We start from the raw sequence: 22,912 nt of genomic DNA, 5'->3' as shown, positions 1-22,912 counted from the left end.
TCACTAATTTTTTCATAAATTTATTGCTTTTTTGCCCCACAACAAACAAAAAATAGGATTATATTTTCCTAAGGTTACGAGGACTTTGCAAAAATTATAGCAATTCATATAACATTTAAACTATTCAAATAAAATCACAACTTAATTCTTGTAAAATGACAATATTGTCTTGGAAATTTATTATTTTTTTTTTTACTACTTTGTCTTCTATTATCACAACTTTATTCTGTATGTTTTGAGTGACATATTCTCCTAAATGTATGACTTTATTTTTGCACCACTTTATTTTTGTAAGACTTACATACATACTTACATACCTGAGTATATATTGTAAGTTAATGTTTCCCCAACGATAGAGTACTTCATTTTTGTAAAACTAGCATTTTTGTAAAACTTCTCCTCAAGAACAGCTTCATTTTCACAAAATCTGAAAAATTCTGATATTTCAAATATTGTCATAAAGATACAACTTTTTATGCATACAATTCCGAATGTATTATTAAAAGCATATTTGTAAAATAACATTAAAAAAGACAATACTGAAATGCCTTTTTACTTGTATTCTTATGACTTTGACATCATTTTATCGGGAAATACATTTTCACCTTGCCTAGCTGCCTAGCTGGGTGTGGTCTGATGTAAACTGAAACTGTGACATCACTACTCAGCAAACTTCAGAATGGCTCTATTACAGAACCATTTTCAAACATTTAAAATGTATACAAACAATTACACTTGTAAACCAGAAGTTCATAAATGTATTTTTGACATTGATTTAAAAAATGTCTATTTTTTTCTAGCACATCAGGTTTTTGATATATTTTCATTTTTTGTTTGTAAGTTTGACCTATGATAGCTTGCGCAATACGGATTTCACCATGCGTTGTAATTTCTAGCTCTGACGTTTCCGAAAAAAGATTCACCTGTTGCGAACCGTAACCCTGGATTCATAAATATTACTAAATATATTGCTATTAGGGGCGGGTGGGAATTTGGGGAAAATATGTAAATTTTCCCGTACGGCCGGTGTATTTGAGGGCCGGTCTTGGCCAGCACGGCCCCCAGCAGCTGTCCCCCCCCCCCCACCTTCAACAATTACGTTTCAGTGAGGGCTGCACATCATTATTATTACTATTAGATAAGCTAGATAAAAATTGAATACATATTCTGAATCAGCGCAAAAAAAAAAAAAACTTAGAAATGTTTACTTGCATCTCTGATTTAAAAAAAAAAAGTAAAAATCTGTTGACCAGTGAATTTAGTATATTTTCAAATTTCCAAAATATTTCAATTTTAAGGTTCAGTAGCTAACACACGTTAATACATTTTTTTGACCCACATTTTGACAGCTTGTGCAGAAAACCCAAGTGGTCCGGCCAGAGAGTGCTGACCATATCTTCGCTTTTCCTGTGCTAGTAGCCGTCAAAAAACGGGCACAGACGCTTTCACTGTTTTCTCAAGGCGGTCCAGCTGCAGCTGTTACATGTCATTTACTTTCCCCCAAAATAACCAATTAATACGCTCAGATGCAGCTGAGGTTTTTACGCCAGCTCGGGAAATCTCGCAGCGCGTCACTCGATATTTCCTGCACGTGCATAATATGTAGAGCGTTATTTGTTTTAGCTCAAATTTCGGCATGCGCAGATGATGTTTTCTCCGAGATTAATAGCACGGAGCACACCGCTGTTGCGTTTAATTGTTATGTCATTCAGTAACGGGTCCAGCTTCCATGCGCCAGTGAAATAGCTGGCCATCTGTAAATTACAACCGGGGGGAAAAAAAGGGTACCGCCAATGTTAACATTGTTCTCAACAAATGGGAGGAAACATTAGAAGCCATTTAAGTGAATGTCAACAAACCTTGGCAAAATTCAGCCCATCTGGAGAAATCATAACTTTATAGCAGTCGATATGCAACATGACTTAAAGGGGATGGTGACCCAAACAGTTTTTGAATATGTTCTATGCACTAGTTGAAACAAGGCATTCTGATTAATATTGCGTTTGTGGAATTAAAGTTAATCCACCTTGTTTTAGCCATATCAGGGGGCGGCCATTTTGCCACTTCGGTGACATCGCAGCTCAGGGCTCAGGTAACAACCAATCGCAGCTCACCTATTTTCTCGGTCGTTTTGGTCAGAAAATTCAGACTTTATTTGTTTCTTTCAGAGTAATATAAATTTAATCTCTTAAAATTCTGACATGTCTTTACAAGGTTATTTGCAAAAAAATTGGATTCATTTATCCTAATATTGTCATGGTATTTCTTGAAATATTAGGACTTTGTGGTCATAAAACTACAGAATTATTTTTGTTAGACCACAGCGTCATTCTTGTAAAATTATGACTTCATTATTGTAACGTTCAAACATTTCTTTTTTGGTCAAATTAAAACTATTTTCTTATATAAAACAATTTGATTTTTGTCATTTACATTGCTTTGCCTCATAACATTATGACTTTATTCTCATAAGACATGAACAAAATATGATTATATTCTCATTTTGGAAAAAAAAAAAAAAAATCACCTATGTTTTTTTACAGTATTTAATATATTAGCGTTTTTTTCCATGAAGCTGAATTTTCTGATCTAATAATCCTTGACAAATCTCAGCATGAAGTAATGTCATGCTCAGAGCGAAATTATATTTATAATAAAAAGCAATTGTTTTTTTTGTTTACATTACGTAAGTAAAAAAAATACCCCAAAATGATGCAACGATCTACTCGCTGACAATACTTGACCACAATTGGCCAATTGTCATGTGACAAGTCCCTCGCCCAGTCTTGCATGTGTTTCCACAAATTTGAGTGTCAACTTGCTGTATTTACGCCTTTTCTTCCCACGTTTGCCGGGAAGAGTGCGTTTTTGGGAAGGGTCGAGGTCTTAAACGCAATTAGGCAGTCATCTGTACAAACACACTCCGGGGCAAAAACCACACAGGCGGAGGAACGGGGGGTACAAAACTCCGGACTCTGGCTAACGTGAGAGCGGACGGCCCGCCGCACGACTGATGCTGTCAAGACTCCAATGCTGTGGCCTGATTGTCGCCAGATGTGCTGCCTCTGCTTCCTGTCATGTGATGGCACACCGTAGATGTATTACACTCCGATAGGTGATTTGGTAATGGTGATGGAAATTAGGATGCTTCCTGTCTTTGAGACGCATCTGCTCAATGCCCTATTGTGAAATGCATATAGAAAGGGGGCGGGATAGTTGTGATGTTATCAACATGGCATGTTCTGCGGACCTGCTATATTATACAAAAAGTGAGCTCCGGATCTGCAAGAACTCCTATGACGCAACAGATGGATTATGTCATGAAAAACTTTGTTTGACAAATCAGCACAGGCCAAGAAGTTGATTGGACGGATCCACTTGGGATCAAAACGTGGGACACTGGTTATGATAAAACTGCTACGATGGCAATAATCCAAAGTTGTGCAGTTGGGAATTGGGGTCTGAGGCAGGGGGGTTTCATTATAGTTAGATTTTATTTTGTTTGACCTTTGTTTTCTTTAAATTCAGTTACTTTAAATTAGTTTCAAGAGCAGATTTGTACGTTTTTATTTATTTAAAAAAAAAAGTTTTGAAATTGTTTTGTTTTAGGTTTTTAGGGTGCAAGTTTTTAAAAAAAAGGCCAGTAAGTATTGGGGGATAAAGTTAAGTACTGGTAAACTACTATTCTAATACCAAAGTAAATATGTTTAAAATAAACACCAAAAACAATGAAAGCTCATGTATGAAATAATTTGACAGACTAAAACAAAGCACATTTTTGCTAAAACTATAGTTATTGTAATTTTTATAAATGTGAATTGTAGTTTAGTTAGTTATAGTTTGTTAAAATGCACTCTTGTTTTTATTTTGTTAACGATTTTTGTTTTTCAATTTCAGTTTTTCAATTTCAGTTTTTTCAGTTTTAGTTATTTCATTAGTTTTTATTAACTATAACTTTTGTCTAAAGTCACACTCAAGTTAAGAGGCACGCATGACCGCCCCCCCCAAAAAATATTTATGTAGTGTATTTATAATAAATAAAACAGCACTCCATATTATTATACTTCATAAAAACATACTGTAATGAAGTTAATTAAACAAATTCTAAAGAATTTCAACAGTTTGCCACATTTTATTGCTTCAATTCAATGGACATTGTGCCACTCCTTCTCCTGTGCACGCCTTGGTCACCTGGGGGCAGTATAACACACACCCACACACACACATACTGATATACTTTGACACCGTCACTCTTCAATAAGCCGCAGTAATACTAGTCGTTCTAGGAATTTATTGCAGTAGAGAGATTTATGCCTGTGAGTATTCTTACAAAGAACATTATCTTGTCTACATGTGTTGTGCCACATAACCACTGATGCAAACTAAGGTGCTCAAGATCTGATGTGGAGGCGGAGGTGTGTCATCCGATGAACTTTTTCCCACCCCCCCCGGAAAAATAATTATAATCTGGAAAACTGAAATAGTGAAAAACATGTTTACGTCGCTGTATCTACACAAATAAATACTACACAGTTCCAAGTCTCTACACATTTTCAACAATTATATGACATTCTTAATTTGTATTTCATAATGTACATTATTTGATTTTGAAATATATTCATTGGACAATGTTAAAATAACCTTTTTTTTGGAGGGTCAGTTTTTTGATTCATTTCCATTAAATCTGTTCCAGTTCACGCAAAAAAATAAGCAGCTTTGAATTGTTTTCCACTTACCGTGCCAAATGTGAAACGAACTATGACCTAAGAACAAAGGTACGCACCGAACCTTGAATTTTGGTTCATGACTGGATTCATTTGTCAGGCTTTTTAAAAATTTTTAGACAGAATGATTATACTTTGGTGTCACTTTCCATCTGACTGAAATCATATCGTGCATGTTTTTTACTGTGCCAATAATCAAGCTAATTCCTTCAGATGGATGCCATAACAAAACAATCTCCCAAAGTTGGACGTTTTCAAACTGACGACTGAAGAAACTCGTCCAACGGGTCGTGTGAGGCCTTCTACCAAGTAAATATTATGTTTGGCCCAAGAAGAAAACAAGTGTATTATTTGCTGAGCGCATTTATTAAAACCATTCTGCAGCTCTCTGGGTGGCTCGTCCCTAATCTCCATCCATGAGTCCTCCACGTGGAGTCGGTCCAACACAAACTTTGCTCTCAGACAACAGAGCGTAATGTCCTTTTCTTTGACAATCCCGCACACAAAACTCCCCTGATGTGATCTTTTTATGACGAAGGTGCTGAAAATCCAGCAATAACCAAAGGGGGCAAGAGTACTCAGTACTCAAGTAGAAGTACAGATACTAGTTTAAAAAAAAAGACTCTGGTAAATATAGAAGCACTGATTACAGTTTCGCCATGTCTGCGCTGACAGTTTTTTTGCGTCATAACTCCCTTACATTTCAATCAATCAAAACCTTTTGACATACATGCCGTTGCTTGGTTGATTTTTTTATTTATTTTTTGCTTTGACTTGAGACTTGAGATTTAAGCACTAGATGGTGGTAGCGAACTCAACTCAATTCAATTCCCAACCAGCAGCAATTTGCAAATAGTGAACAATTCTACCAAAAAAAGGCTTCAAGCTGTTTATTGCCATTCCGGGTAAGGGTTTAACTGTCAAACCAAACATGAAAACAAATACACTTTACACATTGTGTATTTAACCCAACCGTGGGAAAGTCTACTAGCTCAATGCTAACACACAAGTCCAACAAACAATACAAAACGCTATTGATGGGTTAACCAGTAGCATAAAGATCAACAGTGCAGCCGATGCGATGCACCAGGGTCAGTCGCGCTGACCCTGAGTGGCTGGTATGGGAGGAGGAAATGATACTTTCCAATCACCAATCAGAGGACGAATTTGGCGGATTACTAAACAATGGAATAAGATAGAAACAAACTTTTAGAGTCTAATCTTTCATTTGGTAGTTTCTGTGTCTACATAATATTCCGTGAGCCTTCAAAGATCAGTCAGGAAGCTCTTATTTGGCTGGCGCTCAATAGGTTCTCTTTTTCTAAAATGGCTGACATTGAAAGAGTTATCCACGAATAAGTGAATCCCTGTGTGCCCAACAGCGAGTATGCAGGGTCCACTGTATACTCAAGTAAAGACAACTGCAAAATCTTCTTACCTACGGTGACAAAGTATTTGTTCTTCGGCCCAGTGACCATCAACAACCTCGCTGTGACTGCATCAGTGTGCCTCGTAAATTAGCTTGAGTTGGTCCTGCTATTGTTGATGACAAAATGCTGTCAAAATTGTTGTAGTGCCTCATTATGGAAGTGGAATTACCCTAAACTCATTTCAAAGGGAGGGCAGTTGTGGTTGAGTGTGGGTTGTTCCCAGGGTTCATATCAGGGTTGGTGAAAGGAGGGGGGTCCTTCTAATTGAACTCCCGGAGGGTGGGAGCGTGAATGGAGGTCTGTTTTGGCAACGCCGCACCACCATGTGTGCGCGCTCCAACTTAATGCCGCCTGACAGGTCATGGCTGCCGCTCAGCTGCTGGCGTTGGCGTGTGGGGGTCTCGGCTTACAGGCGGCGGTCGAGAAAGAGTGGCAAGGCGAGAGGGGTGGAGCGCCGAAGTTCACGAGAACGGTAGCATGGATGTCGCGTTTCACCACCTAATTAACCTTTCGCTAAGACCCTCATGGACGAATCCTGGGAATGATCTTCAAACTTTGAGGCCATGCTCTAGATGGCGTTTGCAGTAAAGCTTGGGAATTTAGGCAATGCACTTGTGGCTGAAAAGCAAAGTGTGAAGAGCCTCTGTCACCGCCTCAAACTGTTGTTTACTGATAAGAACAGGGGGGCATAAAAAAAACATAAAATAGCCTGTTTGCGTAAATATGAACATACTCATCGAACCATAATACATTTTCTGACATGCGTTGGAGAGAATTTGATTTTTTTTTTGTAAGCTAATGCTTCCACTCGATCTCATAGCACAGACATATTAAAATATTAAAAAGAGGACAAGAGGTTGTTGTTACATGTAATAAACAACCAGTATTTGCCAGAAATACCTGAAGCTCCTTCAATGTTGCTGTCAGCCTCTTGGCAGTTTCCCTGACTAGTTTTGTTCCAGTCTATGTCTTTCTTTCTTGATGATGAGTGCCTTCACTATGTTGCATTGTATCTCCTACCTTGGAAATTATTTTCTAGCATTTTCCTGATTGAACACTTTGAACAATGAGATCTATTTGAAAATGTGACTACATATATGCCAGGAAAAGCCTAGTAAAACAGCTGAAATGTGTTTGGGGCTAATAGGAAGCACTTTAAACAGCGTACAAAGTTTCTCTCAGAGCTGGGCAGTCTGTCCCTGGCCCAGCCGGGTGCCCCTTTTTGGGGCGGAGGGCGACAGATTTTTTAAAAAATGGCTGGACTAAGCATGGCCGAAAGTGGATTTTAGTCCGGCCCACTAATTGACCCTCATGCGTTTGACGTGGTTGCGAGGCGGCCAAATTTCATCTCAGCCTACTCAGTGAAAGGCTTCTTTTTAGGCTTCTTTCTACTACCACGTCGGCGCGAGCGACAACTGCCGCATTGATTCACATGACCGACGCATTGCGGTGTTGGCGACAGGTCTGCGACACATGCCACGCACACATCAGGAATTGTTGCTGCTCTGATCAGTCCATTATGTACATGAGAGGGGGAGAGAGAGGATGCAGCACGCAGCTCGTTGCTGCTGCAAAAGCAAACTAGTTTGGTAATAAAATTAAATGCATAGTCTAGTCATCTCGGTTCCTTTATGGTTGTAGCAGGTACGATATTCATTGTTGGTGCTGTCTTTTTGAAGCGACGCCCCCCGACTTGGAACTCAATTGTTTCAAAACAACTTTTGTCCGGGAGTATATTAAGCTGCGCGCAGCACGCAAGTATGACGCCGGCACATCAAGGTGGAGTTCATGCACTTCTTCTGGCGTCTTTCCTACTTCCGGAAATACGCATTAGCAAACCTGCTGTGTATAGTGGTTTGCTGGTATGCTTTTATTTTGAAGGCCGTGAACGAAGGGAAGTGTGGAAAATAAGTAAGTAACTTGTAGAATGCGACTTCTGGCCGTCTGTTGGACCCAAATAATTATACAATACGACAAAATCAAACCCGCCGCTCGCAATGGAAGTAAGCACACGCAGTTGGGTAAGTAGTAAAGTACTAGTGGCGCATTTTGAAGTGTGTCCACAGCGAGTTCGAATAGTAAATTAGTCAGCTAATGATCCTTAAAAAGGATCTCTCCCGCGGCGGCGTCAATGGCCGGGGGGCGGAACGGGGCAGGGGGTCGCGGACGGAAGGGTACCCAGGTCAAGGGTGGCAAAAAAGGGTAAAGTGCACAGCTCTGGTTTCTCTAATATTTAAAAAAACAATTTGTAACTTTTTATGGGTTGGGCATGTGGAGCCAACTCTGCTTTTCATGGAACACGTTTGCTGGTGGTATATCCCTGCTTATTCAATTTTTGGTCTGATTTATTTATTTATTTGTAATGTAACTGAATGACTTTCAATTATTCTGTGATTTTCGCTATTCACAAGTGATGAAATCGACTCAATTTACTCAGAGACAACATTCGAAATTAAGCGATTTTAGAGTGACGGTCTATAGGGCCACATTGTGGTGGCCTGTCAGAAACGGTACCGTATAATCATGATATAATATGATAAGTTTCAATTATTATTTCATTTCATTCAGCATCTTAAAACTGTTTTATTTCTTTTCTAAGATATTCTGTGTACTTATTTGTAGTTTTTTTTTACATGCAAAACATACAAAACAAAAAGAGAAACAGGACTGTGTTGATTTCATCATATTATTCAGTACAATTAGTGTTACATTTCTGCTGGCCCGATCGGGCCAATATCTGTAACGTACGTGGTGTCTCGAGACAGCGCCATCAGGCCACCATGAATGTCGAACCCTGTCAGGTGGAATCTGGGCTTCTATAGTTGAACACCAATCTATTATTCTGCTGTTTAAACTGCAACTTGCAGATACACAAGTACTGTAAATTGTACCTTCTGTCATCCAGTGGATGAGCATTTCATTGTCCTGCCTGTCACTATATGTCGCTGGCATAGATAGATAGATGAACTACTAATTTTCAGACCAGTAAAGTGAAACTGGATTATTTCACAGGACAGTGGTTGGAAATCACTGAACTAGAGGACAATAATGTGCGAAATGATCTTTAGCCACGTGCCCCTTACAGAAAGTGGTGCCTTCAAGGACTCCTAAACCAGCCAGAAAAAACAAGCGCCCCTCACATGCATCTCATAGGTGCTTCTGCGCTCCTTCCAAGGTTGTTTCGGAATAAAACGATTAGGCACGGAGCGCACGCGGCTGGCCGTTGCTTCGTGACCTCCTTGAGTCGATCAGCACAATGGCTTCCAGCTGTCCGGTACGGTGGGACGCCGCCGGGGGAATATTTTGGAGCCCGGGTCACTTTGGCACAGGCTTTACACTTGATTAGCAAAGCCTTATTCCACACGTGAAAGACAGCAGAAGGAAATTGTCTCCATGTTGCGGAGGCCTCCGATAAACTTCGCCAGGATTTGTCGCCAGAGTAATTAGTCCGGTCGATGACGGCATGGACACAGACATGATAATCAACACAAAAATGTTCTGGGAGTGGCAATGTCAAGTAAAGTAAATAAAATGCTCTTGTGGGTATGTTGTTGTTTTTTTCACTGGTTTAGGATTCTGGGAGCTTTTTATTTTTTTACCTTGCTGTTTTTTGAGGATATGATTTCACTTTTTTCTCCTCAGGTTTCAGATTTTGAGAGATGTTTATCACAGTTGTTGGTGTTTTGTATTTTTGAAATTTGAAATTTGTATTTCATTTAAAAAAAAATATTTTTTATTTAATTTTAGTGCCTATTTAAACTCATGTTTTAGGTTTGGAGAGATTTGTGTCCTTGTCCCATTCAGTTACTGAATTTATTATTATTATTATTATTTTTTATTTTTTAATCTTTATTATATGCACAATATACTTACACTCCTAAAATATTGTCAACATAATTTTGTATTTATTTGTTTTATCATTTTACCTTTTTAAAATGTTATTGCATTTATTTATGTATATTTTATTTTGTAGACCTGATTTTACAATAATAATAACAATAATAATAATGATAATAATAATAACAATAATAATAACAGTAATAATAATAATAATAATAATAATTAACAATACAATTCAGTAAGTATACCTCAGAGAGTGTGTAAATGAAAACATATCATTATAAAGCCACATTTTGGATGCTCCTCTTGAACTGGTACTACTGCAGGTGTAACCTAATAAAGTGGATGATACTTTGTATTTTCCTTATGCAAATTGACTGAGATGTATTCTGGATAAATGCCATCTGGAGTCTAGGTTTGCAACAGTGGCAATTTGCTCGTTGCAGTTAAAAACAAGGATAATTTTTCTGCATAAATCAAGCAAAATCCATAACTGTAAAAGGTTGAACCTTTGTCCTCTTCGTTTCCAGTGACCAATAGCGTGTGGTGGCGTGTGTGGCCCCCGCCGAGCTCAAAGCGCGACAGCACCACACATACCTGCAGGCTGCACGCAGCTGCGGCTAAATCTGCCCGACTAACGTGCACCTTCTGTGCAAACAAGCCGGAGTACGCCAGTCACGTGAACGCCTCGCTTACTCCAAAACTGTGTGGTCTTTTTTTTCTCCCCTCTGTCTGAGTCAGATGGCTTTCGGTGCGTTTTGTAAGCAGATTATTTCAGATCAAGATGTTGGCGTGTGTAGAAAGCCCATTTAATTCCCTTTTGTACTGGAGTCCCCAAAGAGGAATGCGATTTTAACCATATTTAGTGTTCAATATTTCCAGAAGATGATTGACAGAACATATATTGTATTTCTTGTCGCAATTGTAGAAACCACTTTCTCCATCAGTGTTGGGGACGCGTCAATTACTTGCGGTTTACGGAACAGAGGGGGTTTACAACAACACCTGGAAAAAAAAACACTCACCCACAACTAAAACAAATAGGAGTCATGCTGCTGACGTATTCAGGCACCCGGCGAGCTGTCGACAACACGTGAAACTCTACGCAACCGTGAACTCGCCCCAGTTCCTCCACGTCGCTCCATTTGCTGCCCGGCTACCGTATCCAGTTGCCACTGCTGGGAATTGACCCCGGCATCATTCACGGAGGGGGGGCTTAAGGGGTTGTGGGGGTGGACTTACTTTGACGTGGGCGGCTTGAGGTGCAGAACGGCGCTCATGCAGACAAGCCAGAAGGGTTCGAGTTACCATTCCATCAGCTGTGAGCCACCTGTCTGGGTGGTGACACCAATGCGCTGCATCACGGCTGGAAAATATACCTGTGCGGAGTAGGGCACTTTGTCACAATCAATACAGGCTGCTGAGTGAACTATTGCTGAGTACAAGGCTGATTTTCACATTTACGTTTGGTTTTCTCCACCATGGGATGCTTTTAGGCCATTTGGCCATTTTTCAATGGAATTAAATGATGAGGAAAGTCTGTCCTCTCCTGTCTAGACTATCCGCGGAAATCACCCAAGATGTAAAACTGCATTCATAAATCTATATTTTCAGGCAAAAAAAGGCCACTAAACTAAATGCAGTAGTCCAGAATTCAATATTTATGTTGAGGAAAACCGTTATTCAACAACAACACAGTTTTCAGTTCAGTAGGAGAAAGTCGTGAAATATTACTGCAAACTTTGAATGGGTAAAATTAAGTCATCCGGCTGACAATTTTAAAACTAGAACAGTAGTCCAAATTGAAACAACTGAATTTGTGTATGTAAACATGAATAATTAGCCAATATCAATGCACCTATAATTTCAGTAGCAAGGCATTGCTGAAGAAAAAAACGCCATGTGATGGATAAATATAAAATTAAAACTGTAAAGGCAGCTGTCCAAATTGAAATCTTAGCTAGCAAGCTGGATAATTAGCAGGTAGCTGGCTATACAGATAGGTAATTCAATTAAACTCGCCTACGGCTGAAAATGCTCCTTTTGTTGCTTTTGTTTACCCAGAAGATGACCCGGAAGTACATACACGCATAAAAAAAAAAAGGTCACTCGCAGAAAAACTTTGCGTTATCTCGCAATCTTTGCAAGGGAACGTAAAGTTTTTTCCCAGGGAACGCAAAGTTGTTGTTTTTTACTTCCATATCATCTTAGGCTTTAAGGGATCCGTAATGAGTGCAGTGATCGTAGGCGAGAGAAAGTGAAGGAAGTGAGAGGTGATTACCAGTGGCTGAGGCTTTCCACCACAAACCGCAAGCGTGAATCATATCTCTTTGAGGCTAAAGCCACCGCCTTGGGGAGCCTTTGTTGCTTTTTTTTTTGTTTCTTTATTGTCACTGCTAATCAGTGCAGGCGACACCGCATATCTGTGAATTCCAAAGGCAACAGGAAGTCTTGATTAGGTCTCGGGAGGAAGTCGGTGGAAATTTGTGGTCACCGGCAACAATGTGCAGCCACCGACTTCGAGCACAAACTGTGACATTTACAATACATGCAAAATATCTATTGGGTGTTCAAGTATTTAGCTTGGAAAATGTCTTTAATATGGTGGGTGGTTCATTAAACGATACTAATTGTTTGTACTGGATGGAAATACTGCATACTCTTTATTGTCTCCAATTATTGTAATATTTTTGTTTTACTGCCTGTACTCTGGATGCACTGTCAAACAAAGTATTATGTGCTTGTGCAAAAATGGAATTTTCAATGGTTTTCAATAGAACTTTTTTGGTTTGCCTTTGGCATTTTTAGGCTAGTTTAAGAAACAAGGTTGACAGTTGTACTTTTTTTTCCAACTTATATCCATCCAACACAACCATATTCACTGAATGACATAAAAATACCGTATTATGTTACTTATACCTTCACTGTGCTTATTCATATTTGCATTCTCTCATATGTAAAAACATATTTCCAAATAAAATGGTTCCACTGTATTTGTATTCTCGCCAACCCAGTTGCCCCTATATACTGTCTAAAAGCAGCGATACATATACTGTAAGTAAATTACATATAGCCTCTAACGTTCATAATGATGTCTCCCCGACCGTCTTTAAGTAAGCTTTTCTCTACGGGACCACTGAAACCGAATACAAATATGTGACATATTTTAATAAAGTTTTTCTTCCCACAGTGCACCAAGTCCCATGTCATTTAAAACCCCACAGAAGCCATAATAAATACATATAGCTAAAAACCTTGTCTTATCTTGAGGAACGAATATTAAAAACTTGACCTGTAATAAAAACATGACGAAAAGGAGGAGCGGGGATTTACCTGCACGGAAAAGGAAATGAAACAGTCGTGACCACGCTGGGGCAACGGGAAGCCAATGCTGACAGCTTAGACGACCCGACTTAAGCGCGCTTCTTTTTTCTCCTTTTTTATAGCACTTCATCTGTCAACGAGTATATAATGAGGATCATTACACGGTGCGAGGCATTCTCGTGTTTAATATGATTTGGGGGGGGCGCATTAACATGTACCTGTGGCTCACGTTAAGAAAAAAATGACGATTTGCGTCAAACTAAAGTGCTGAAAGGATCTTTTTTTTTTTTATCCCTCTCACATCGTGCGTAATTGCAGGATACACTATTGCTGATTCACAAAAACCTCTCTCAACGTCGCCATTGTGGAAGGCCAGGGCCGAGTCCTGTCAGGCTACCGGAGCCAAATTGTCGAACGTGATTCTCTTGGCATGGAATGCGGTGTTTCCACGCCAAGTAAACACAAGCGACAAGAAAACCAAGCCTATATCAAACCATCAGCAGCTGAAAGAAGAAGCGAGGAAACATTTGGACATGGTTCACATTTGTACCCGGTGTATGGAGGAAAGTCGTAGTTTATACTTTTTTCCCAGTGTGAAGGAAAGTAACATTTTCACAAGGCATTACCGTACGTATTGTGTAAAAATTGGGGCATGAAAGATAAAATGCGACAGAGTTGGGTAACATTGTGAAACATTGTAATTTTTTGGTGCGTGTAATTGTGAATTTTGCTGCCATGATCGAATTTCCCTCATGGGATGCATAATCCTATCCATCCTATCCAGCTATCTACACAATTATAAAAAAAAATAAAAAAACACTGTGTCCGGAGCAGGTTCTAATAGTTTGGTATTTTTCATTGTAGTTTGCTTTTACGTATTTCATTCCGTTTTTTTTTAATTCAGTTAGTTTTAATCATCTTTTAAGCAGGTTTGGTTTGTTTTTATTATTATTTTTTAAATACTTTGTTTTATAGTTTTATTACTATTATTTTTTAATATGGTCTATTTGTCATGTGTACAATAAAATACAAAGTTAAGTGTTGTGTAATAAAGTAATCTACGACTCCAACGACTGTTTGACTCTGCTTCTTCTGTAAGGACATAAAGCAATAATGAAAAAAAAAAACATTTCTAGTGAAAAAAATTGATAATTGGCAAAGTTGAAAATGAAGGACATTTTTACTATAATTATAGTTAGTTTTAGTTAGTTTCACTGAGGTAAGACGTAGTTTCAGCTATTCATTTATTTTATTTTCATTTTATTTCATTAGCAAAAATGTTTTCTCAATTTTAGTTGTAGTTATTTCATTAGTTTTTGTTAACCATCACAACCTTGGTCTGGCCATAACGGGAAAAGCAAATATTCAGGGAGGGGTGGTTTATGAAGTGTACGGGCCTCATGCCTTTGTTAGCTTCTTGGAGATCAAGTGTTGTCTTTGGGTTGGCCAATGTAAATATTTCAATCCCTCTGTTGTGTTATAAAAATGCAGTGCATGTACTCCATCACTCAACTCAGACTAAATAAGGTCTTTGCTTGTTTTTCTTTTTTACGGTATGATTGTTTGTGCGCTTTGTTCTCTCTCTGGTTGAGGTTGTTTCCATTCCTTTTGGCTGCCGTCCACCGAGAACGACTTGGCCGGCCGCCCCCCGCCCACTAAAACCTACATGTGTTGAAGACAGTTGAGCACCTAGCGGCTGCCGCATGACAAATATCCGCACCTATTAGTTCAAACAAGAAAGCAGCAATTGCAATTTTGGGACTGCCCGTTGGGATGATTTACATCCGCATTTCAGGTCCTGTTGTTTTTCAGACCTAATAGGGAGCTCAGGATACAAGAAAAACACTTTGCTTCGCATTATTAGGAGGTCGACTGAAGTTTTATCTCTGGCGTGTCTGTGATAAAACATGACTCCTTTCAAGCGTGATACACGCTGAGGACGGGTGGTCCGAGGTGGAGGCACGGCCCGGGGGATTTGTGGCTCTTGTGGAGACTCCAAAATCAGAAGGCATATGAAAAGATTGCATTGCTTTTTTTTCCTTCTTCTTTTGCAAAACACTTGGAAGGTAGGGTGGAAGCCGAGGGGGGGCCTGCTCGTCACTACGAAGTCAGAATAATTGTAGGTTATTTAAAATAGTCAACAACGGTGAAGTGGAAGTTAGATTATATAAAATATAAGTATAGTTCCAGCACCACCCGTAATATGTACGAGGACTATTACATTTTTGTATTTATAGTTGACCTTGGCGGGTGGTCAATAAGGTGCTAGTAGGTAATTGCCCCACCACTCACACATTGGTCACCCCATTATTTTCCTTGATGACAAAAAAATTCATAAAAATGTTGATAATGACACTTTCGGTCTAGGGGAGCAAAAATGGTTACCCAATGAATCTTGTTGCTTGCCATGTGCAGTAGCTCTTCTTCAATGCAACAGATAGGACCAAGGAGGGGTGCAACACTCCAGTGCCCCGAAGTGACCTACGTCGCATCCTGGCTCAATCTCTATGCACACAGGACTTTTAAAAAAAAATATTACAGACAGACTAACCTCTGCAATTTTGAAGGCAAGTTTGCTGTGATTGGTTCCTATCTTACTCTCATGTCGACTCGGTGTGGTCGTCCCTTCTCAATACAGACGAGTGAAGACATCTGAATGATGCACCGCAGAATAGCAGGGGGCTGCTGTATTCATATTTCAAATTGAATTTTTTGGGACATCCCATTGTGAATCTTTCATGTTCCTTTTCAGTTTACATTTTCAGCAAACATAACGCCTTCATTATACACAATCGGCTTTGTTTTGATGTGCTATTACGGGTGCGTGAGTGGGAGAAGGGGTTTTCCCATTCGAATGGGTGCACTGTGGTGAAAGCTGCCACAAATGGTTGTGGGAAGCAGGGCAGGTTGCTGGAGAGAGGGCGGACATTTTGCCACTTGAAAAATGACATCACAGTTGGTCAGGGCTCATGTAATGACTAATTATGGCTCAGCTTCAGGAAACAGGTGAGTCGCGATTGGTCGTAAGTGAGCCCTGAGCAACTGTGATCTCATTTTCAGCCGACAGGAAGTGGCAAAATGGCCGCCCTCTGAGATGGCTAAAAACGGGTGGATTTTGTTGCCTAACACATATTCTACAAATGCAATATTAATCAGAATGCTGTGCTTTGACTAGTGAAGATGCATAGAAACATTTTATTGTAAAAATAATTTTGGGGTTGACCATGGATGAACTGTCAACAGCTCAATGCTGGGTAGCCCATGTTTTTAAAGAACATATTTCAGATTCATAACGTGTTGTGTTATTGTAGAACTCAAAACTCAAAACTAAAGGTATGCTGTTGCACAACACAGAGAGTAGATGAGGATGACTTATTTTCGAAAATATTGCCATGGATTGAAAAACCAGAAAAGAAATACAAGAAAAAAGGCACAGCTGAAGGCACAACCGTATTGATTTTTGTTATAACTGCCCAAAGGAACATGAAATATTTTTTGGGGGTATTGATTGTTAAAGATTGAACGTCCCTCTTGAAATGTCTTGGAATTAAGAATCAGGGTGCACACTGGTTTGATTATTAAATTGGTATGAATTGAACTGGAACATTTCCGCAGACAGAAGGGGAGACGGCAAAATTGCCCGTGTACTGTAGATCTCAGTCATAATCCTGCCAATGGAAACACTCACTTTGTTTTTTTTTTACTTCGACCTTACTGAGGGCAACATTTTCACATCATTGTTGCTCCGACCGGGTGAGATGGTGTCAGATCCCATCCGCAAGTTGGCCGACTATCCATTGTGGGCTCGTATAAAGTTTAAGTAACCACGAGGCTGCCTCTCCGGACTTTTGACATTTAAGGCTGTGGACCACTAGAAAACTCATTCTCCCCCTGACCTAAAGTCTTGCACTCCATGTCTGGAAGAGCCATTTGAATGCAGACCTTTTGGTCCAGTGTTTTATGAATGTGCGGCGCCACCATGTTTTGACTTCCAGTCTTGAGACCGGCTAACTGCCAAGAGCCATACCCGAGCAGCACGATCTTGAAATCACGTTTCGTCGCACTATACTTCAATGTTGGCATGATCAGAGACAAGCTGCGAGAACATGTTATTTGTAGGAGTCTTTGTTTTAATATGTAAGAGATTCCCTTTGGAATAGTCTTAAATCTATGGAGCAGTACACTATTATTGCTTATTGCCTTGGGTTACAAGTTAACAACATCGAAATATTACCATCATGGTCATATGGTTCCCTTCCATACTTTTGCACTTTCTGAAACGTACAAGATGCCACAAGACGGCACCAAAGCCCTGTCGAAATAGGGAAATAGTACGGTTCACGGAAGCATATTGAAGTGATACACATCAGCTGAGAGACCAGCTTTGTATTTCAAATTCTTTCTTGAATTCTAGTGTGTTTCTTGCCTTCGTTAGGAAATGGCCGGCACTCGTAACTTTCTGTCGCATTGCATAAAAAGGGGTATTCCGCAGTGGAAGCTTTTATTAACGAAAGGCAATCACAAGCATCCCGGTCTGCATTCTGACAAGTTGCGATAACAGTGGCGTAACATCCTGTCAAAAGTCAGGGCTTCAAAATAAAAGCATAAAAATATAATAATGTTTCAAGTGTGTTTAAACTGTATTAATTAGCTTGCATGCTTTTATTTCTATATAGAATTATTTATTATTATTTCGGAAGTTTTGTATTTTGAGAGGATGTGTTATGCCGACGTTTCCCTCATACAAAATTTCGGAAATGCTTTGGACGAACACGCAACGATTCCCGGAAAATCCAATTTCATTTTCTTCGTACAATAACCTTCCAGATGCATGAAAACCGGGAACATTTTTAGACCACAAAAATTGTCAAAAAACCATTCATATGAAAACTATGACAGGTTTTCACTGTAACACTTTGATCCAACAGTGTTTAAAGTGGAAATCAACCCAAACATGTTCCCAGCTGGCCCACTCGTTGAAACATGCCATTCTGATTAATATTGCGTTGTGGGAACATGAGTTAAGCAGCAAAATCCACCCCTTTTTAACCATCTCATGGGGCGGCCATTTTGTCACTTCTGCCGACTGAAAATGACATCACAGTTTCTCAGGGCTCATGCAATGACTAATTATGGCTCAGCTTCAGAAATCAGGTCAGCCGTGATTGGTCGTTCCCTGAGCCCTGCGCAGTTGTGATGTCATTTTCAGTCGACAGAAGTGACAAAATGGCCGCCCCCAGAGATGGCTAAAAACGTGTGGATTAACTCTTATTCCACAAATGCAATATTTATCAGAATGCCTTGTTTCAACTAGTGGTCTTGCATAGAGCATATTCTGGAAAAAAATAGGTTTGGGTTGACTACTTCATTAAGATTGCTATCCAAGTAAGTATCATTAATAATGACCTGCAGCAAATACTGATCAGCAGTGGAAGCGGACAATTAGACTGACGTCAGGCTTTGGTCTTTAAAGGGTGTTTCAGGACTTTAACGATGAACTGGCGTCCATCCAGCAAAACCTCAGACTCCACACACTGCTGTCATTCACAGACACACACTTTGACTTGTCTGAAGGACTTTTTGTAGAGGAAGTCAATCATTTCCCGACCAAACTGCGTCCCGGGGAGATGAGAACAGATGGTTCGACCCGAAAAGCCAAGCGGCGGGGTTGCGTCATTAGCCAAGTGAGTCTGATGAAGGTCAAAAGGGAGTGGGGAGGTTGAGCCCCCGCGGAGCTCCTCCTAATTATCACGTTAAGTGTCAAACATTGCAGAGGAAATCTCAATTGAAGAATTTGTTACCAAAATATGCTTTGTCTGTTTTGGAAACACTTGAAACCGACGTGCCTTTCCTCTTTTGAAACGCATGAGGATTTGTCAAACATGAGCTTTAGTTACCCATAATCCATTTGTACCACTCATAGCAAAGTCTCTATTGTTTGCACGTTTTTGAAACTGATCTCTGTTTGTCGTGGTTGTTAGCGGATGTGCATGCGGTTGCAACTCATGAGGCTGATTAGGATCCTTTTGTTCAGTTTTGACATTCACACGCTTTGAATTCTGATGCAAAGTGCTGGGAATATTGAAAAACAATGACAGACATATACACGTTATGTACACTCACTAGCCAAAGCATTTGGTACAATTAAATGAGAACAAGTATGCCTAAAATGTGACAAACTGTGGTAAGCTTGACTTAAATCAGAAATCAAGTAAAAAAAAAAAAAAAAAAGAATCTATGTGATCTATGTGCCCTCACTAGTCCAAACATGGTATTCTGATTTATATTGCATTTGTGGAATAAGAAGTAAGCAGAATAATATACCCGTTTTTATCCATGTCAGAGGGCGGCCATTTTGTCCTGTAGTGCCACCTGCTGTCGACTGAAATTGACCTCAAAGTGCCCACGGGCTCAGCTTGCAAACATCACAGCTCACCTGTTTTCTGGGATCGGTCATGCAAGGTACTGCCACCATTCATGCCCGGACGTTCAAACGCACATTAACCAGCCAAGTTTATGATGTCACTTGCTACACTGCAAAAAATGTATGGTTGAAGTTACTCAATTTTATTTTCTCAAGTGGTTGCACAAAATAAAATCATCTGTATCCAGATACATTTTTAAAGTACATGTATAGTCTGCTTTAAAAAATCTATCTGGATTTAAGTGAATTTATTTAGTGCAACCATTTGACGAAATAAAATTGAGTAAATGATGCACAGCATTTTTTTCAGTGTTGGCCCTGCCCCTTGAAGAAACACATCCAACACTACAGTTCCTATAAAAAAAAAAAGCTTTTTGAATGCCATCGTTTTCAATCATGTTTGTTCTAACTTCTTTTGTTGTTTTTTTACTGTCCTGTATCCACTCGACATCCTGAAAATGAATGACGTCTGAATTTAAATAAATGTTTAAGTTGAATTGAAGTAACTTGGTAATGAAGTGAAAATACAATCAAACCTTTTACTGTCTTTATGGGCGCATTTTGGTGGAAATCTGTGCAATGTTTTTATGTAATCCTGTAAAGCAAAAAAGTCCCTCAAACTCCAAGGTTCACTAATGTACCCAATGGGACTAATTATTGGCTTGTTCCATTTCCAGGACAAAGTGTACAGGTGTGGTCCGAGGCAATAAACGTAGTTTAAAGGGTGAATCACTGAGGGTACCCACATGACAAGATTTCTGTGTATGTGTGTGTGTGTGTGTGTGTGTGTGTGTGTGGTCAGGCAAACGTCAATAAAACCATCACCGAGTTCAAAAAAAAAAAAAGAACGAGGGACTCTGCTTGAACGATGATGAAACAAATGGAAGCAGTCACTATGAGGAGTGACACAAGGCTAAGTAATGAAAGCCAGACAGCAAAAATTTAATCTGAACGCCTCAATGAGACGAAGCAGGGCCACTGATGAAAACGTCGCAATATTTTTTTTTCACCACTTATTTTAGTCATTTCCATCAAAATTTGTTTTCCTGTGAGTGAATTTTGACGGATGTGAAGGTGTTGTTGGTGTGACTGCATGGTAGAAGTGAGTGAAATTCCAACCACATTTGTTTGGAATTGCACTCAAATGAAATCTATTTAAAATCAATCCAATATTTAGGAGAGTTGTAAAGGTATTCCAAAATGACGGCCAACACTTCACTTATCATCACTTCTTAGTAATATTCGGAATATTTTCTAAGGAATGTCTTCATTTTGTCAGTAACACTTGTGGCTTGGACAAAACAAGCACACGCCACTAGAAAGAATTCCAAACAACAGTAATGGTTTTCATTTGAAGGAGTAAATGATCTTAAATTATGTATGATGGCCTAAATTCCAACACAATTTTAACAGTGGCCAAAAATGTACTGTATATCCCTATGGAGGAGGTTTTCCCATTGTACATACAGTATTGTTCTTAATTCCAACAAAATGAAATACTTTCCGTGTAAACATTTATCTTAACATTAACTTGTCAAGTGTAACATGAAAATGAAGTACTCATAGCATGTGGATGGCTGTGGTTGTAAAAGACATGCTAACAGAATAGCCCGGATCCAAATAAGACTCCACTCTCCAAAATCAAATACAAACCAAAACATCAACACACAAGTCCATATATTAAACTACTTACAGTGGTACCTTGACTAACAAGTTTCATTCATTCTGTGACCAGCTTGTAACTCAGTTTATCCGTATCAAATCAATTTGCACCATTGAAATGAATTGAAATGCCATTACTCCATTACAGAATCCCATAAAACACAATTTTTCATGGTTACATTCTTTTGATGAGTAAAAACTGCATTTTTTGTCTAAAAGCTGAATAAAACACAATAAAATACAATACAAAGAAATAAACTATTTTTATAAAGTATAAATTACTAGGGATCAACCGATTAGCTCTTTTAAAATCGGCTGAAATTGATCAATTTCTTTTTTTTGTGTTAATTGATGTTTTGTTTTTTTGTTGTTTTTTTTTACACATCACACCATAAGACAAATATAATTCACACATTCACACACACCCCATCCCTAAAATTGCTCTTTTTGCTGAGTTTTTTTTCTCTGTTGTAAAGTTAAACAAATATCTATGGACAAAGTGTTATGAAACAGTCAAATGTTCTGCCTGTATATTTGTATTGTTGTAAGTGTTAAGGGACCAGAAAATAAGTAATTTTACAATTTGTTTTAAGTATTTGACTGATTAATCGGTTATCAGAATTTTATCCTGGCAAATATCAGAATTGTCTTCTGCCTCAAAAAAAAAAAAATCTGTATCAGTTGGGCCCTAGTAATGACTGTTTAGACTCTAATGTGTGTTAGATGTGCATCTTTTAGGAGTGCGGCCTAGTGAGTGACATTGGCTAGTTAGTCTATGTGTGAGCATCTGGCTGTGAGTTGTGGGTTAGATCAGCTCTTTGTGAGTGTGTCATTTTGTATTTGTGTGTGTATAACTCGTTGTCCCATTTAATGAATTTCACTTCACTCTAGTAGTGGTGTATGTGGAGCTTGCTCAAATAGCTCAAATTTAGGATAGCGATACAAAAGCAAAAATTGGACGGCTCGTGACTCAAAAAACTCTGAACTCAAGGTTCTCCTGTATTTGTAATGTAAGTCTTTTTTTTTTTTTTTTGCGACTGAGTTCAAACGTATTGCGGCGGAGGTAAATACAGTAATTGCTAGTCATCCAGTTTCCTTTTGCGGCAAAATGACATTCCTGGGTCGAGATCAGAAGCAGATTTCCAAAATGACCACGTTGATGTCATTCACCATCCACGCCAGAGCCATCCAAGCCCATCATCCTCGACTATATTAGGGGGAAAGTCCAGAAGTGACCATTTTCCATTTCTTAGGAAATGGCAGACTTTTTCCGCCCTAAAGATGTCTGGAACGGGCACAATTTCATCAGTGTATTCAATGTCTTCTTTGGCCACTTTGTGAGCTTTTACAGTTGGACTGCATGTTTACGTCATTGGACAATCACATGGAGTATAACGGCACATATTTCCAATCAGATTTTTTTTTTAAGTGCGATTACCTCTTGTTCTGTTAATTCTGCTTAACAAATACAGTAAACAACCCTCCCCTAACCTAGGGGTTTGCGGTCA

At 39.1% G+C, this 22,912-nt stretch overlaps 1 protein-coding gene across 12 annotated transcripts in view; it reads right to left on the bottom strand.

The window, feature by feature from the left end:
* LOC147151401 (uncharacterized) overlaps positions 1-22,912 on the bottom strand; it is a 144,444-nt gene that overhangs the window by 100,615 nt on the left and 20,917 nt on the right. For all 12 annotated transcript variants that reach the window (XR_015084783.1, XR_015084790.1, XR_015084789.1 and 9 more), the window contains one exon: positions 11,237-11,373. Coding sequence is in view for 9 of the 12 variants with exons in the window: in XM_086022633.1 (XP_085878759.1) it covers positions 11,237-11,274 (38 nt within the window). In the remaining 3 variants the exon portion in view is untranslated. The remainder of the gene's footprint in view (positions 1-11,236; positions 11,374-22,912) is intronic.

Source organism: Filicampus tigris, chromosome 2 (assembly GCF_054856515.1).
Source record: "Filicampus tigris isolate MCC_2025a chromosome 2, RoL_Ftig_1.0, whole genome shotgun sequence".
NCBI lineage: Eukaryota > Metazoa > Chordata > Actinopteri > Syngnathiformes > Syngnathidae > Filicampus > Filicampus tigris.
This window is presented reverse-complemented; position numbering and strand designations above follow the sequence as displayed.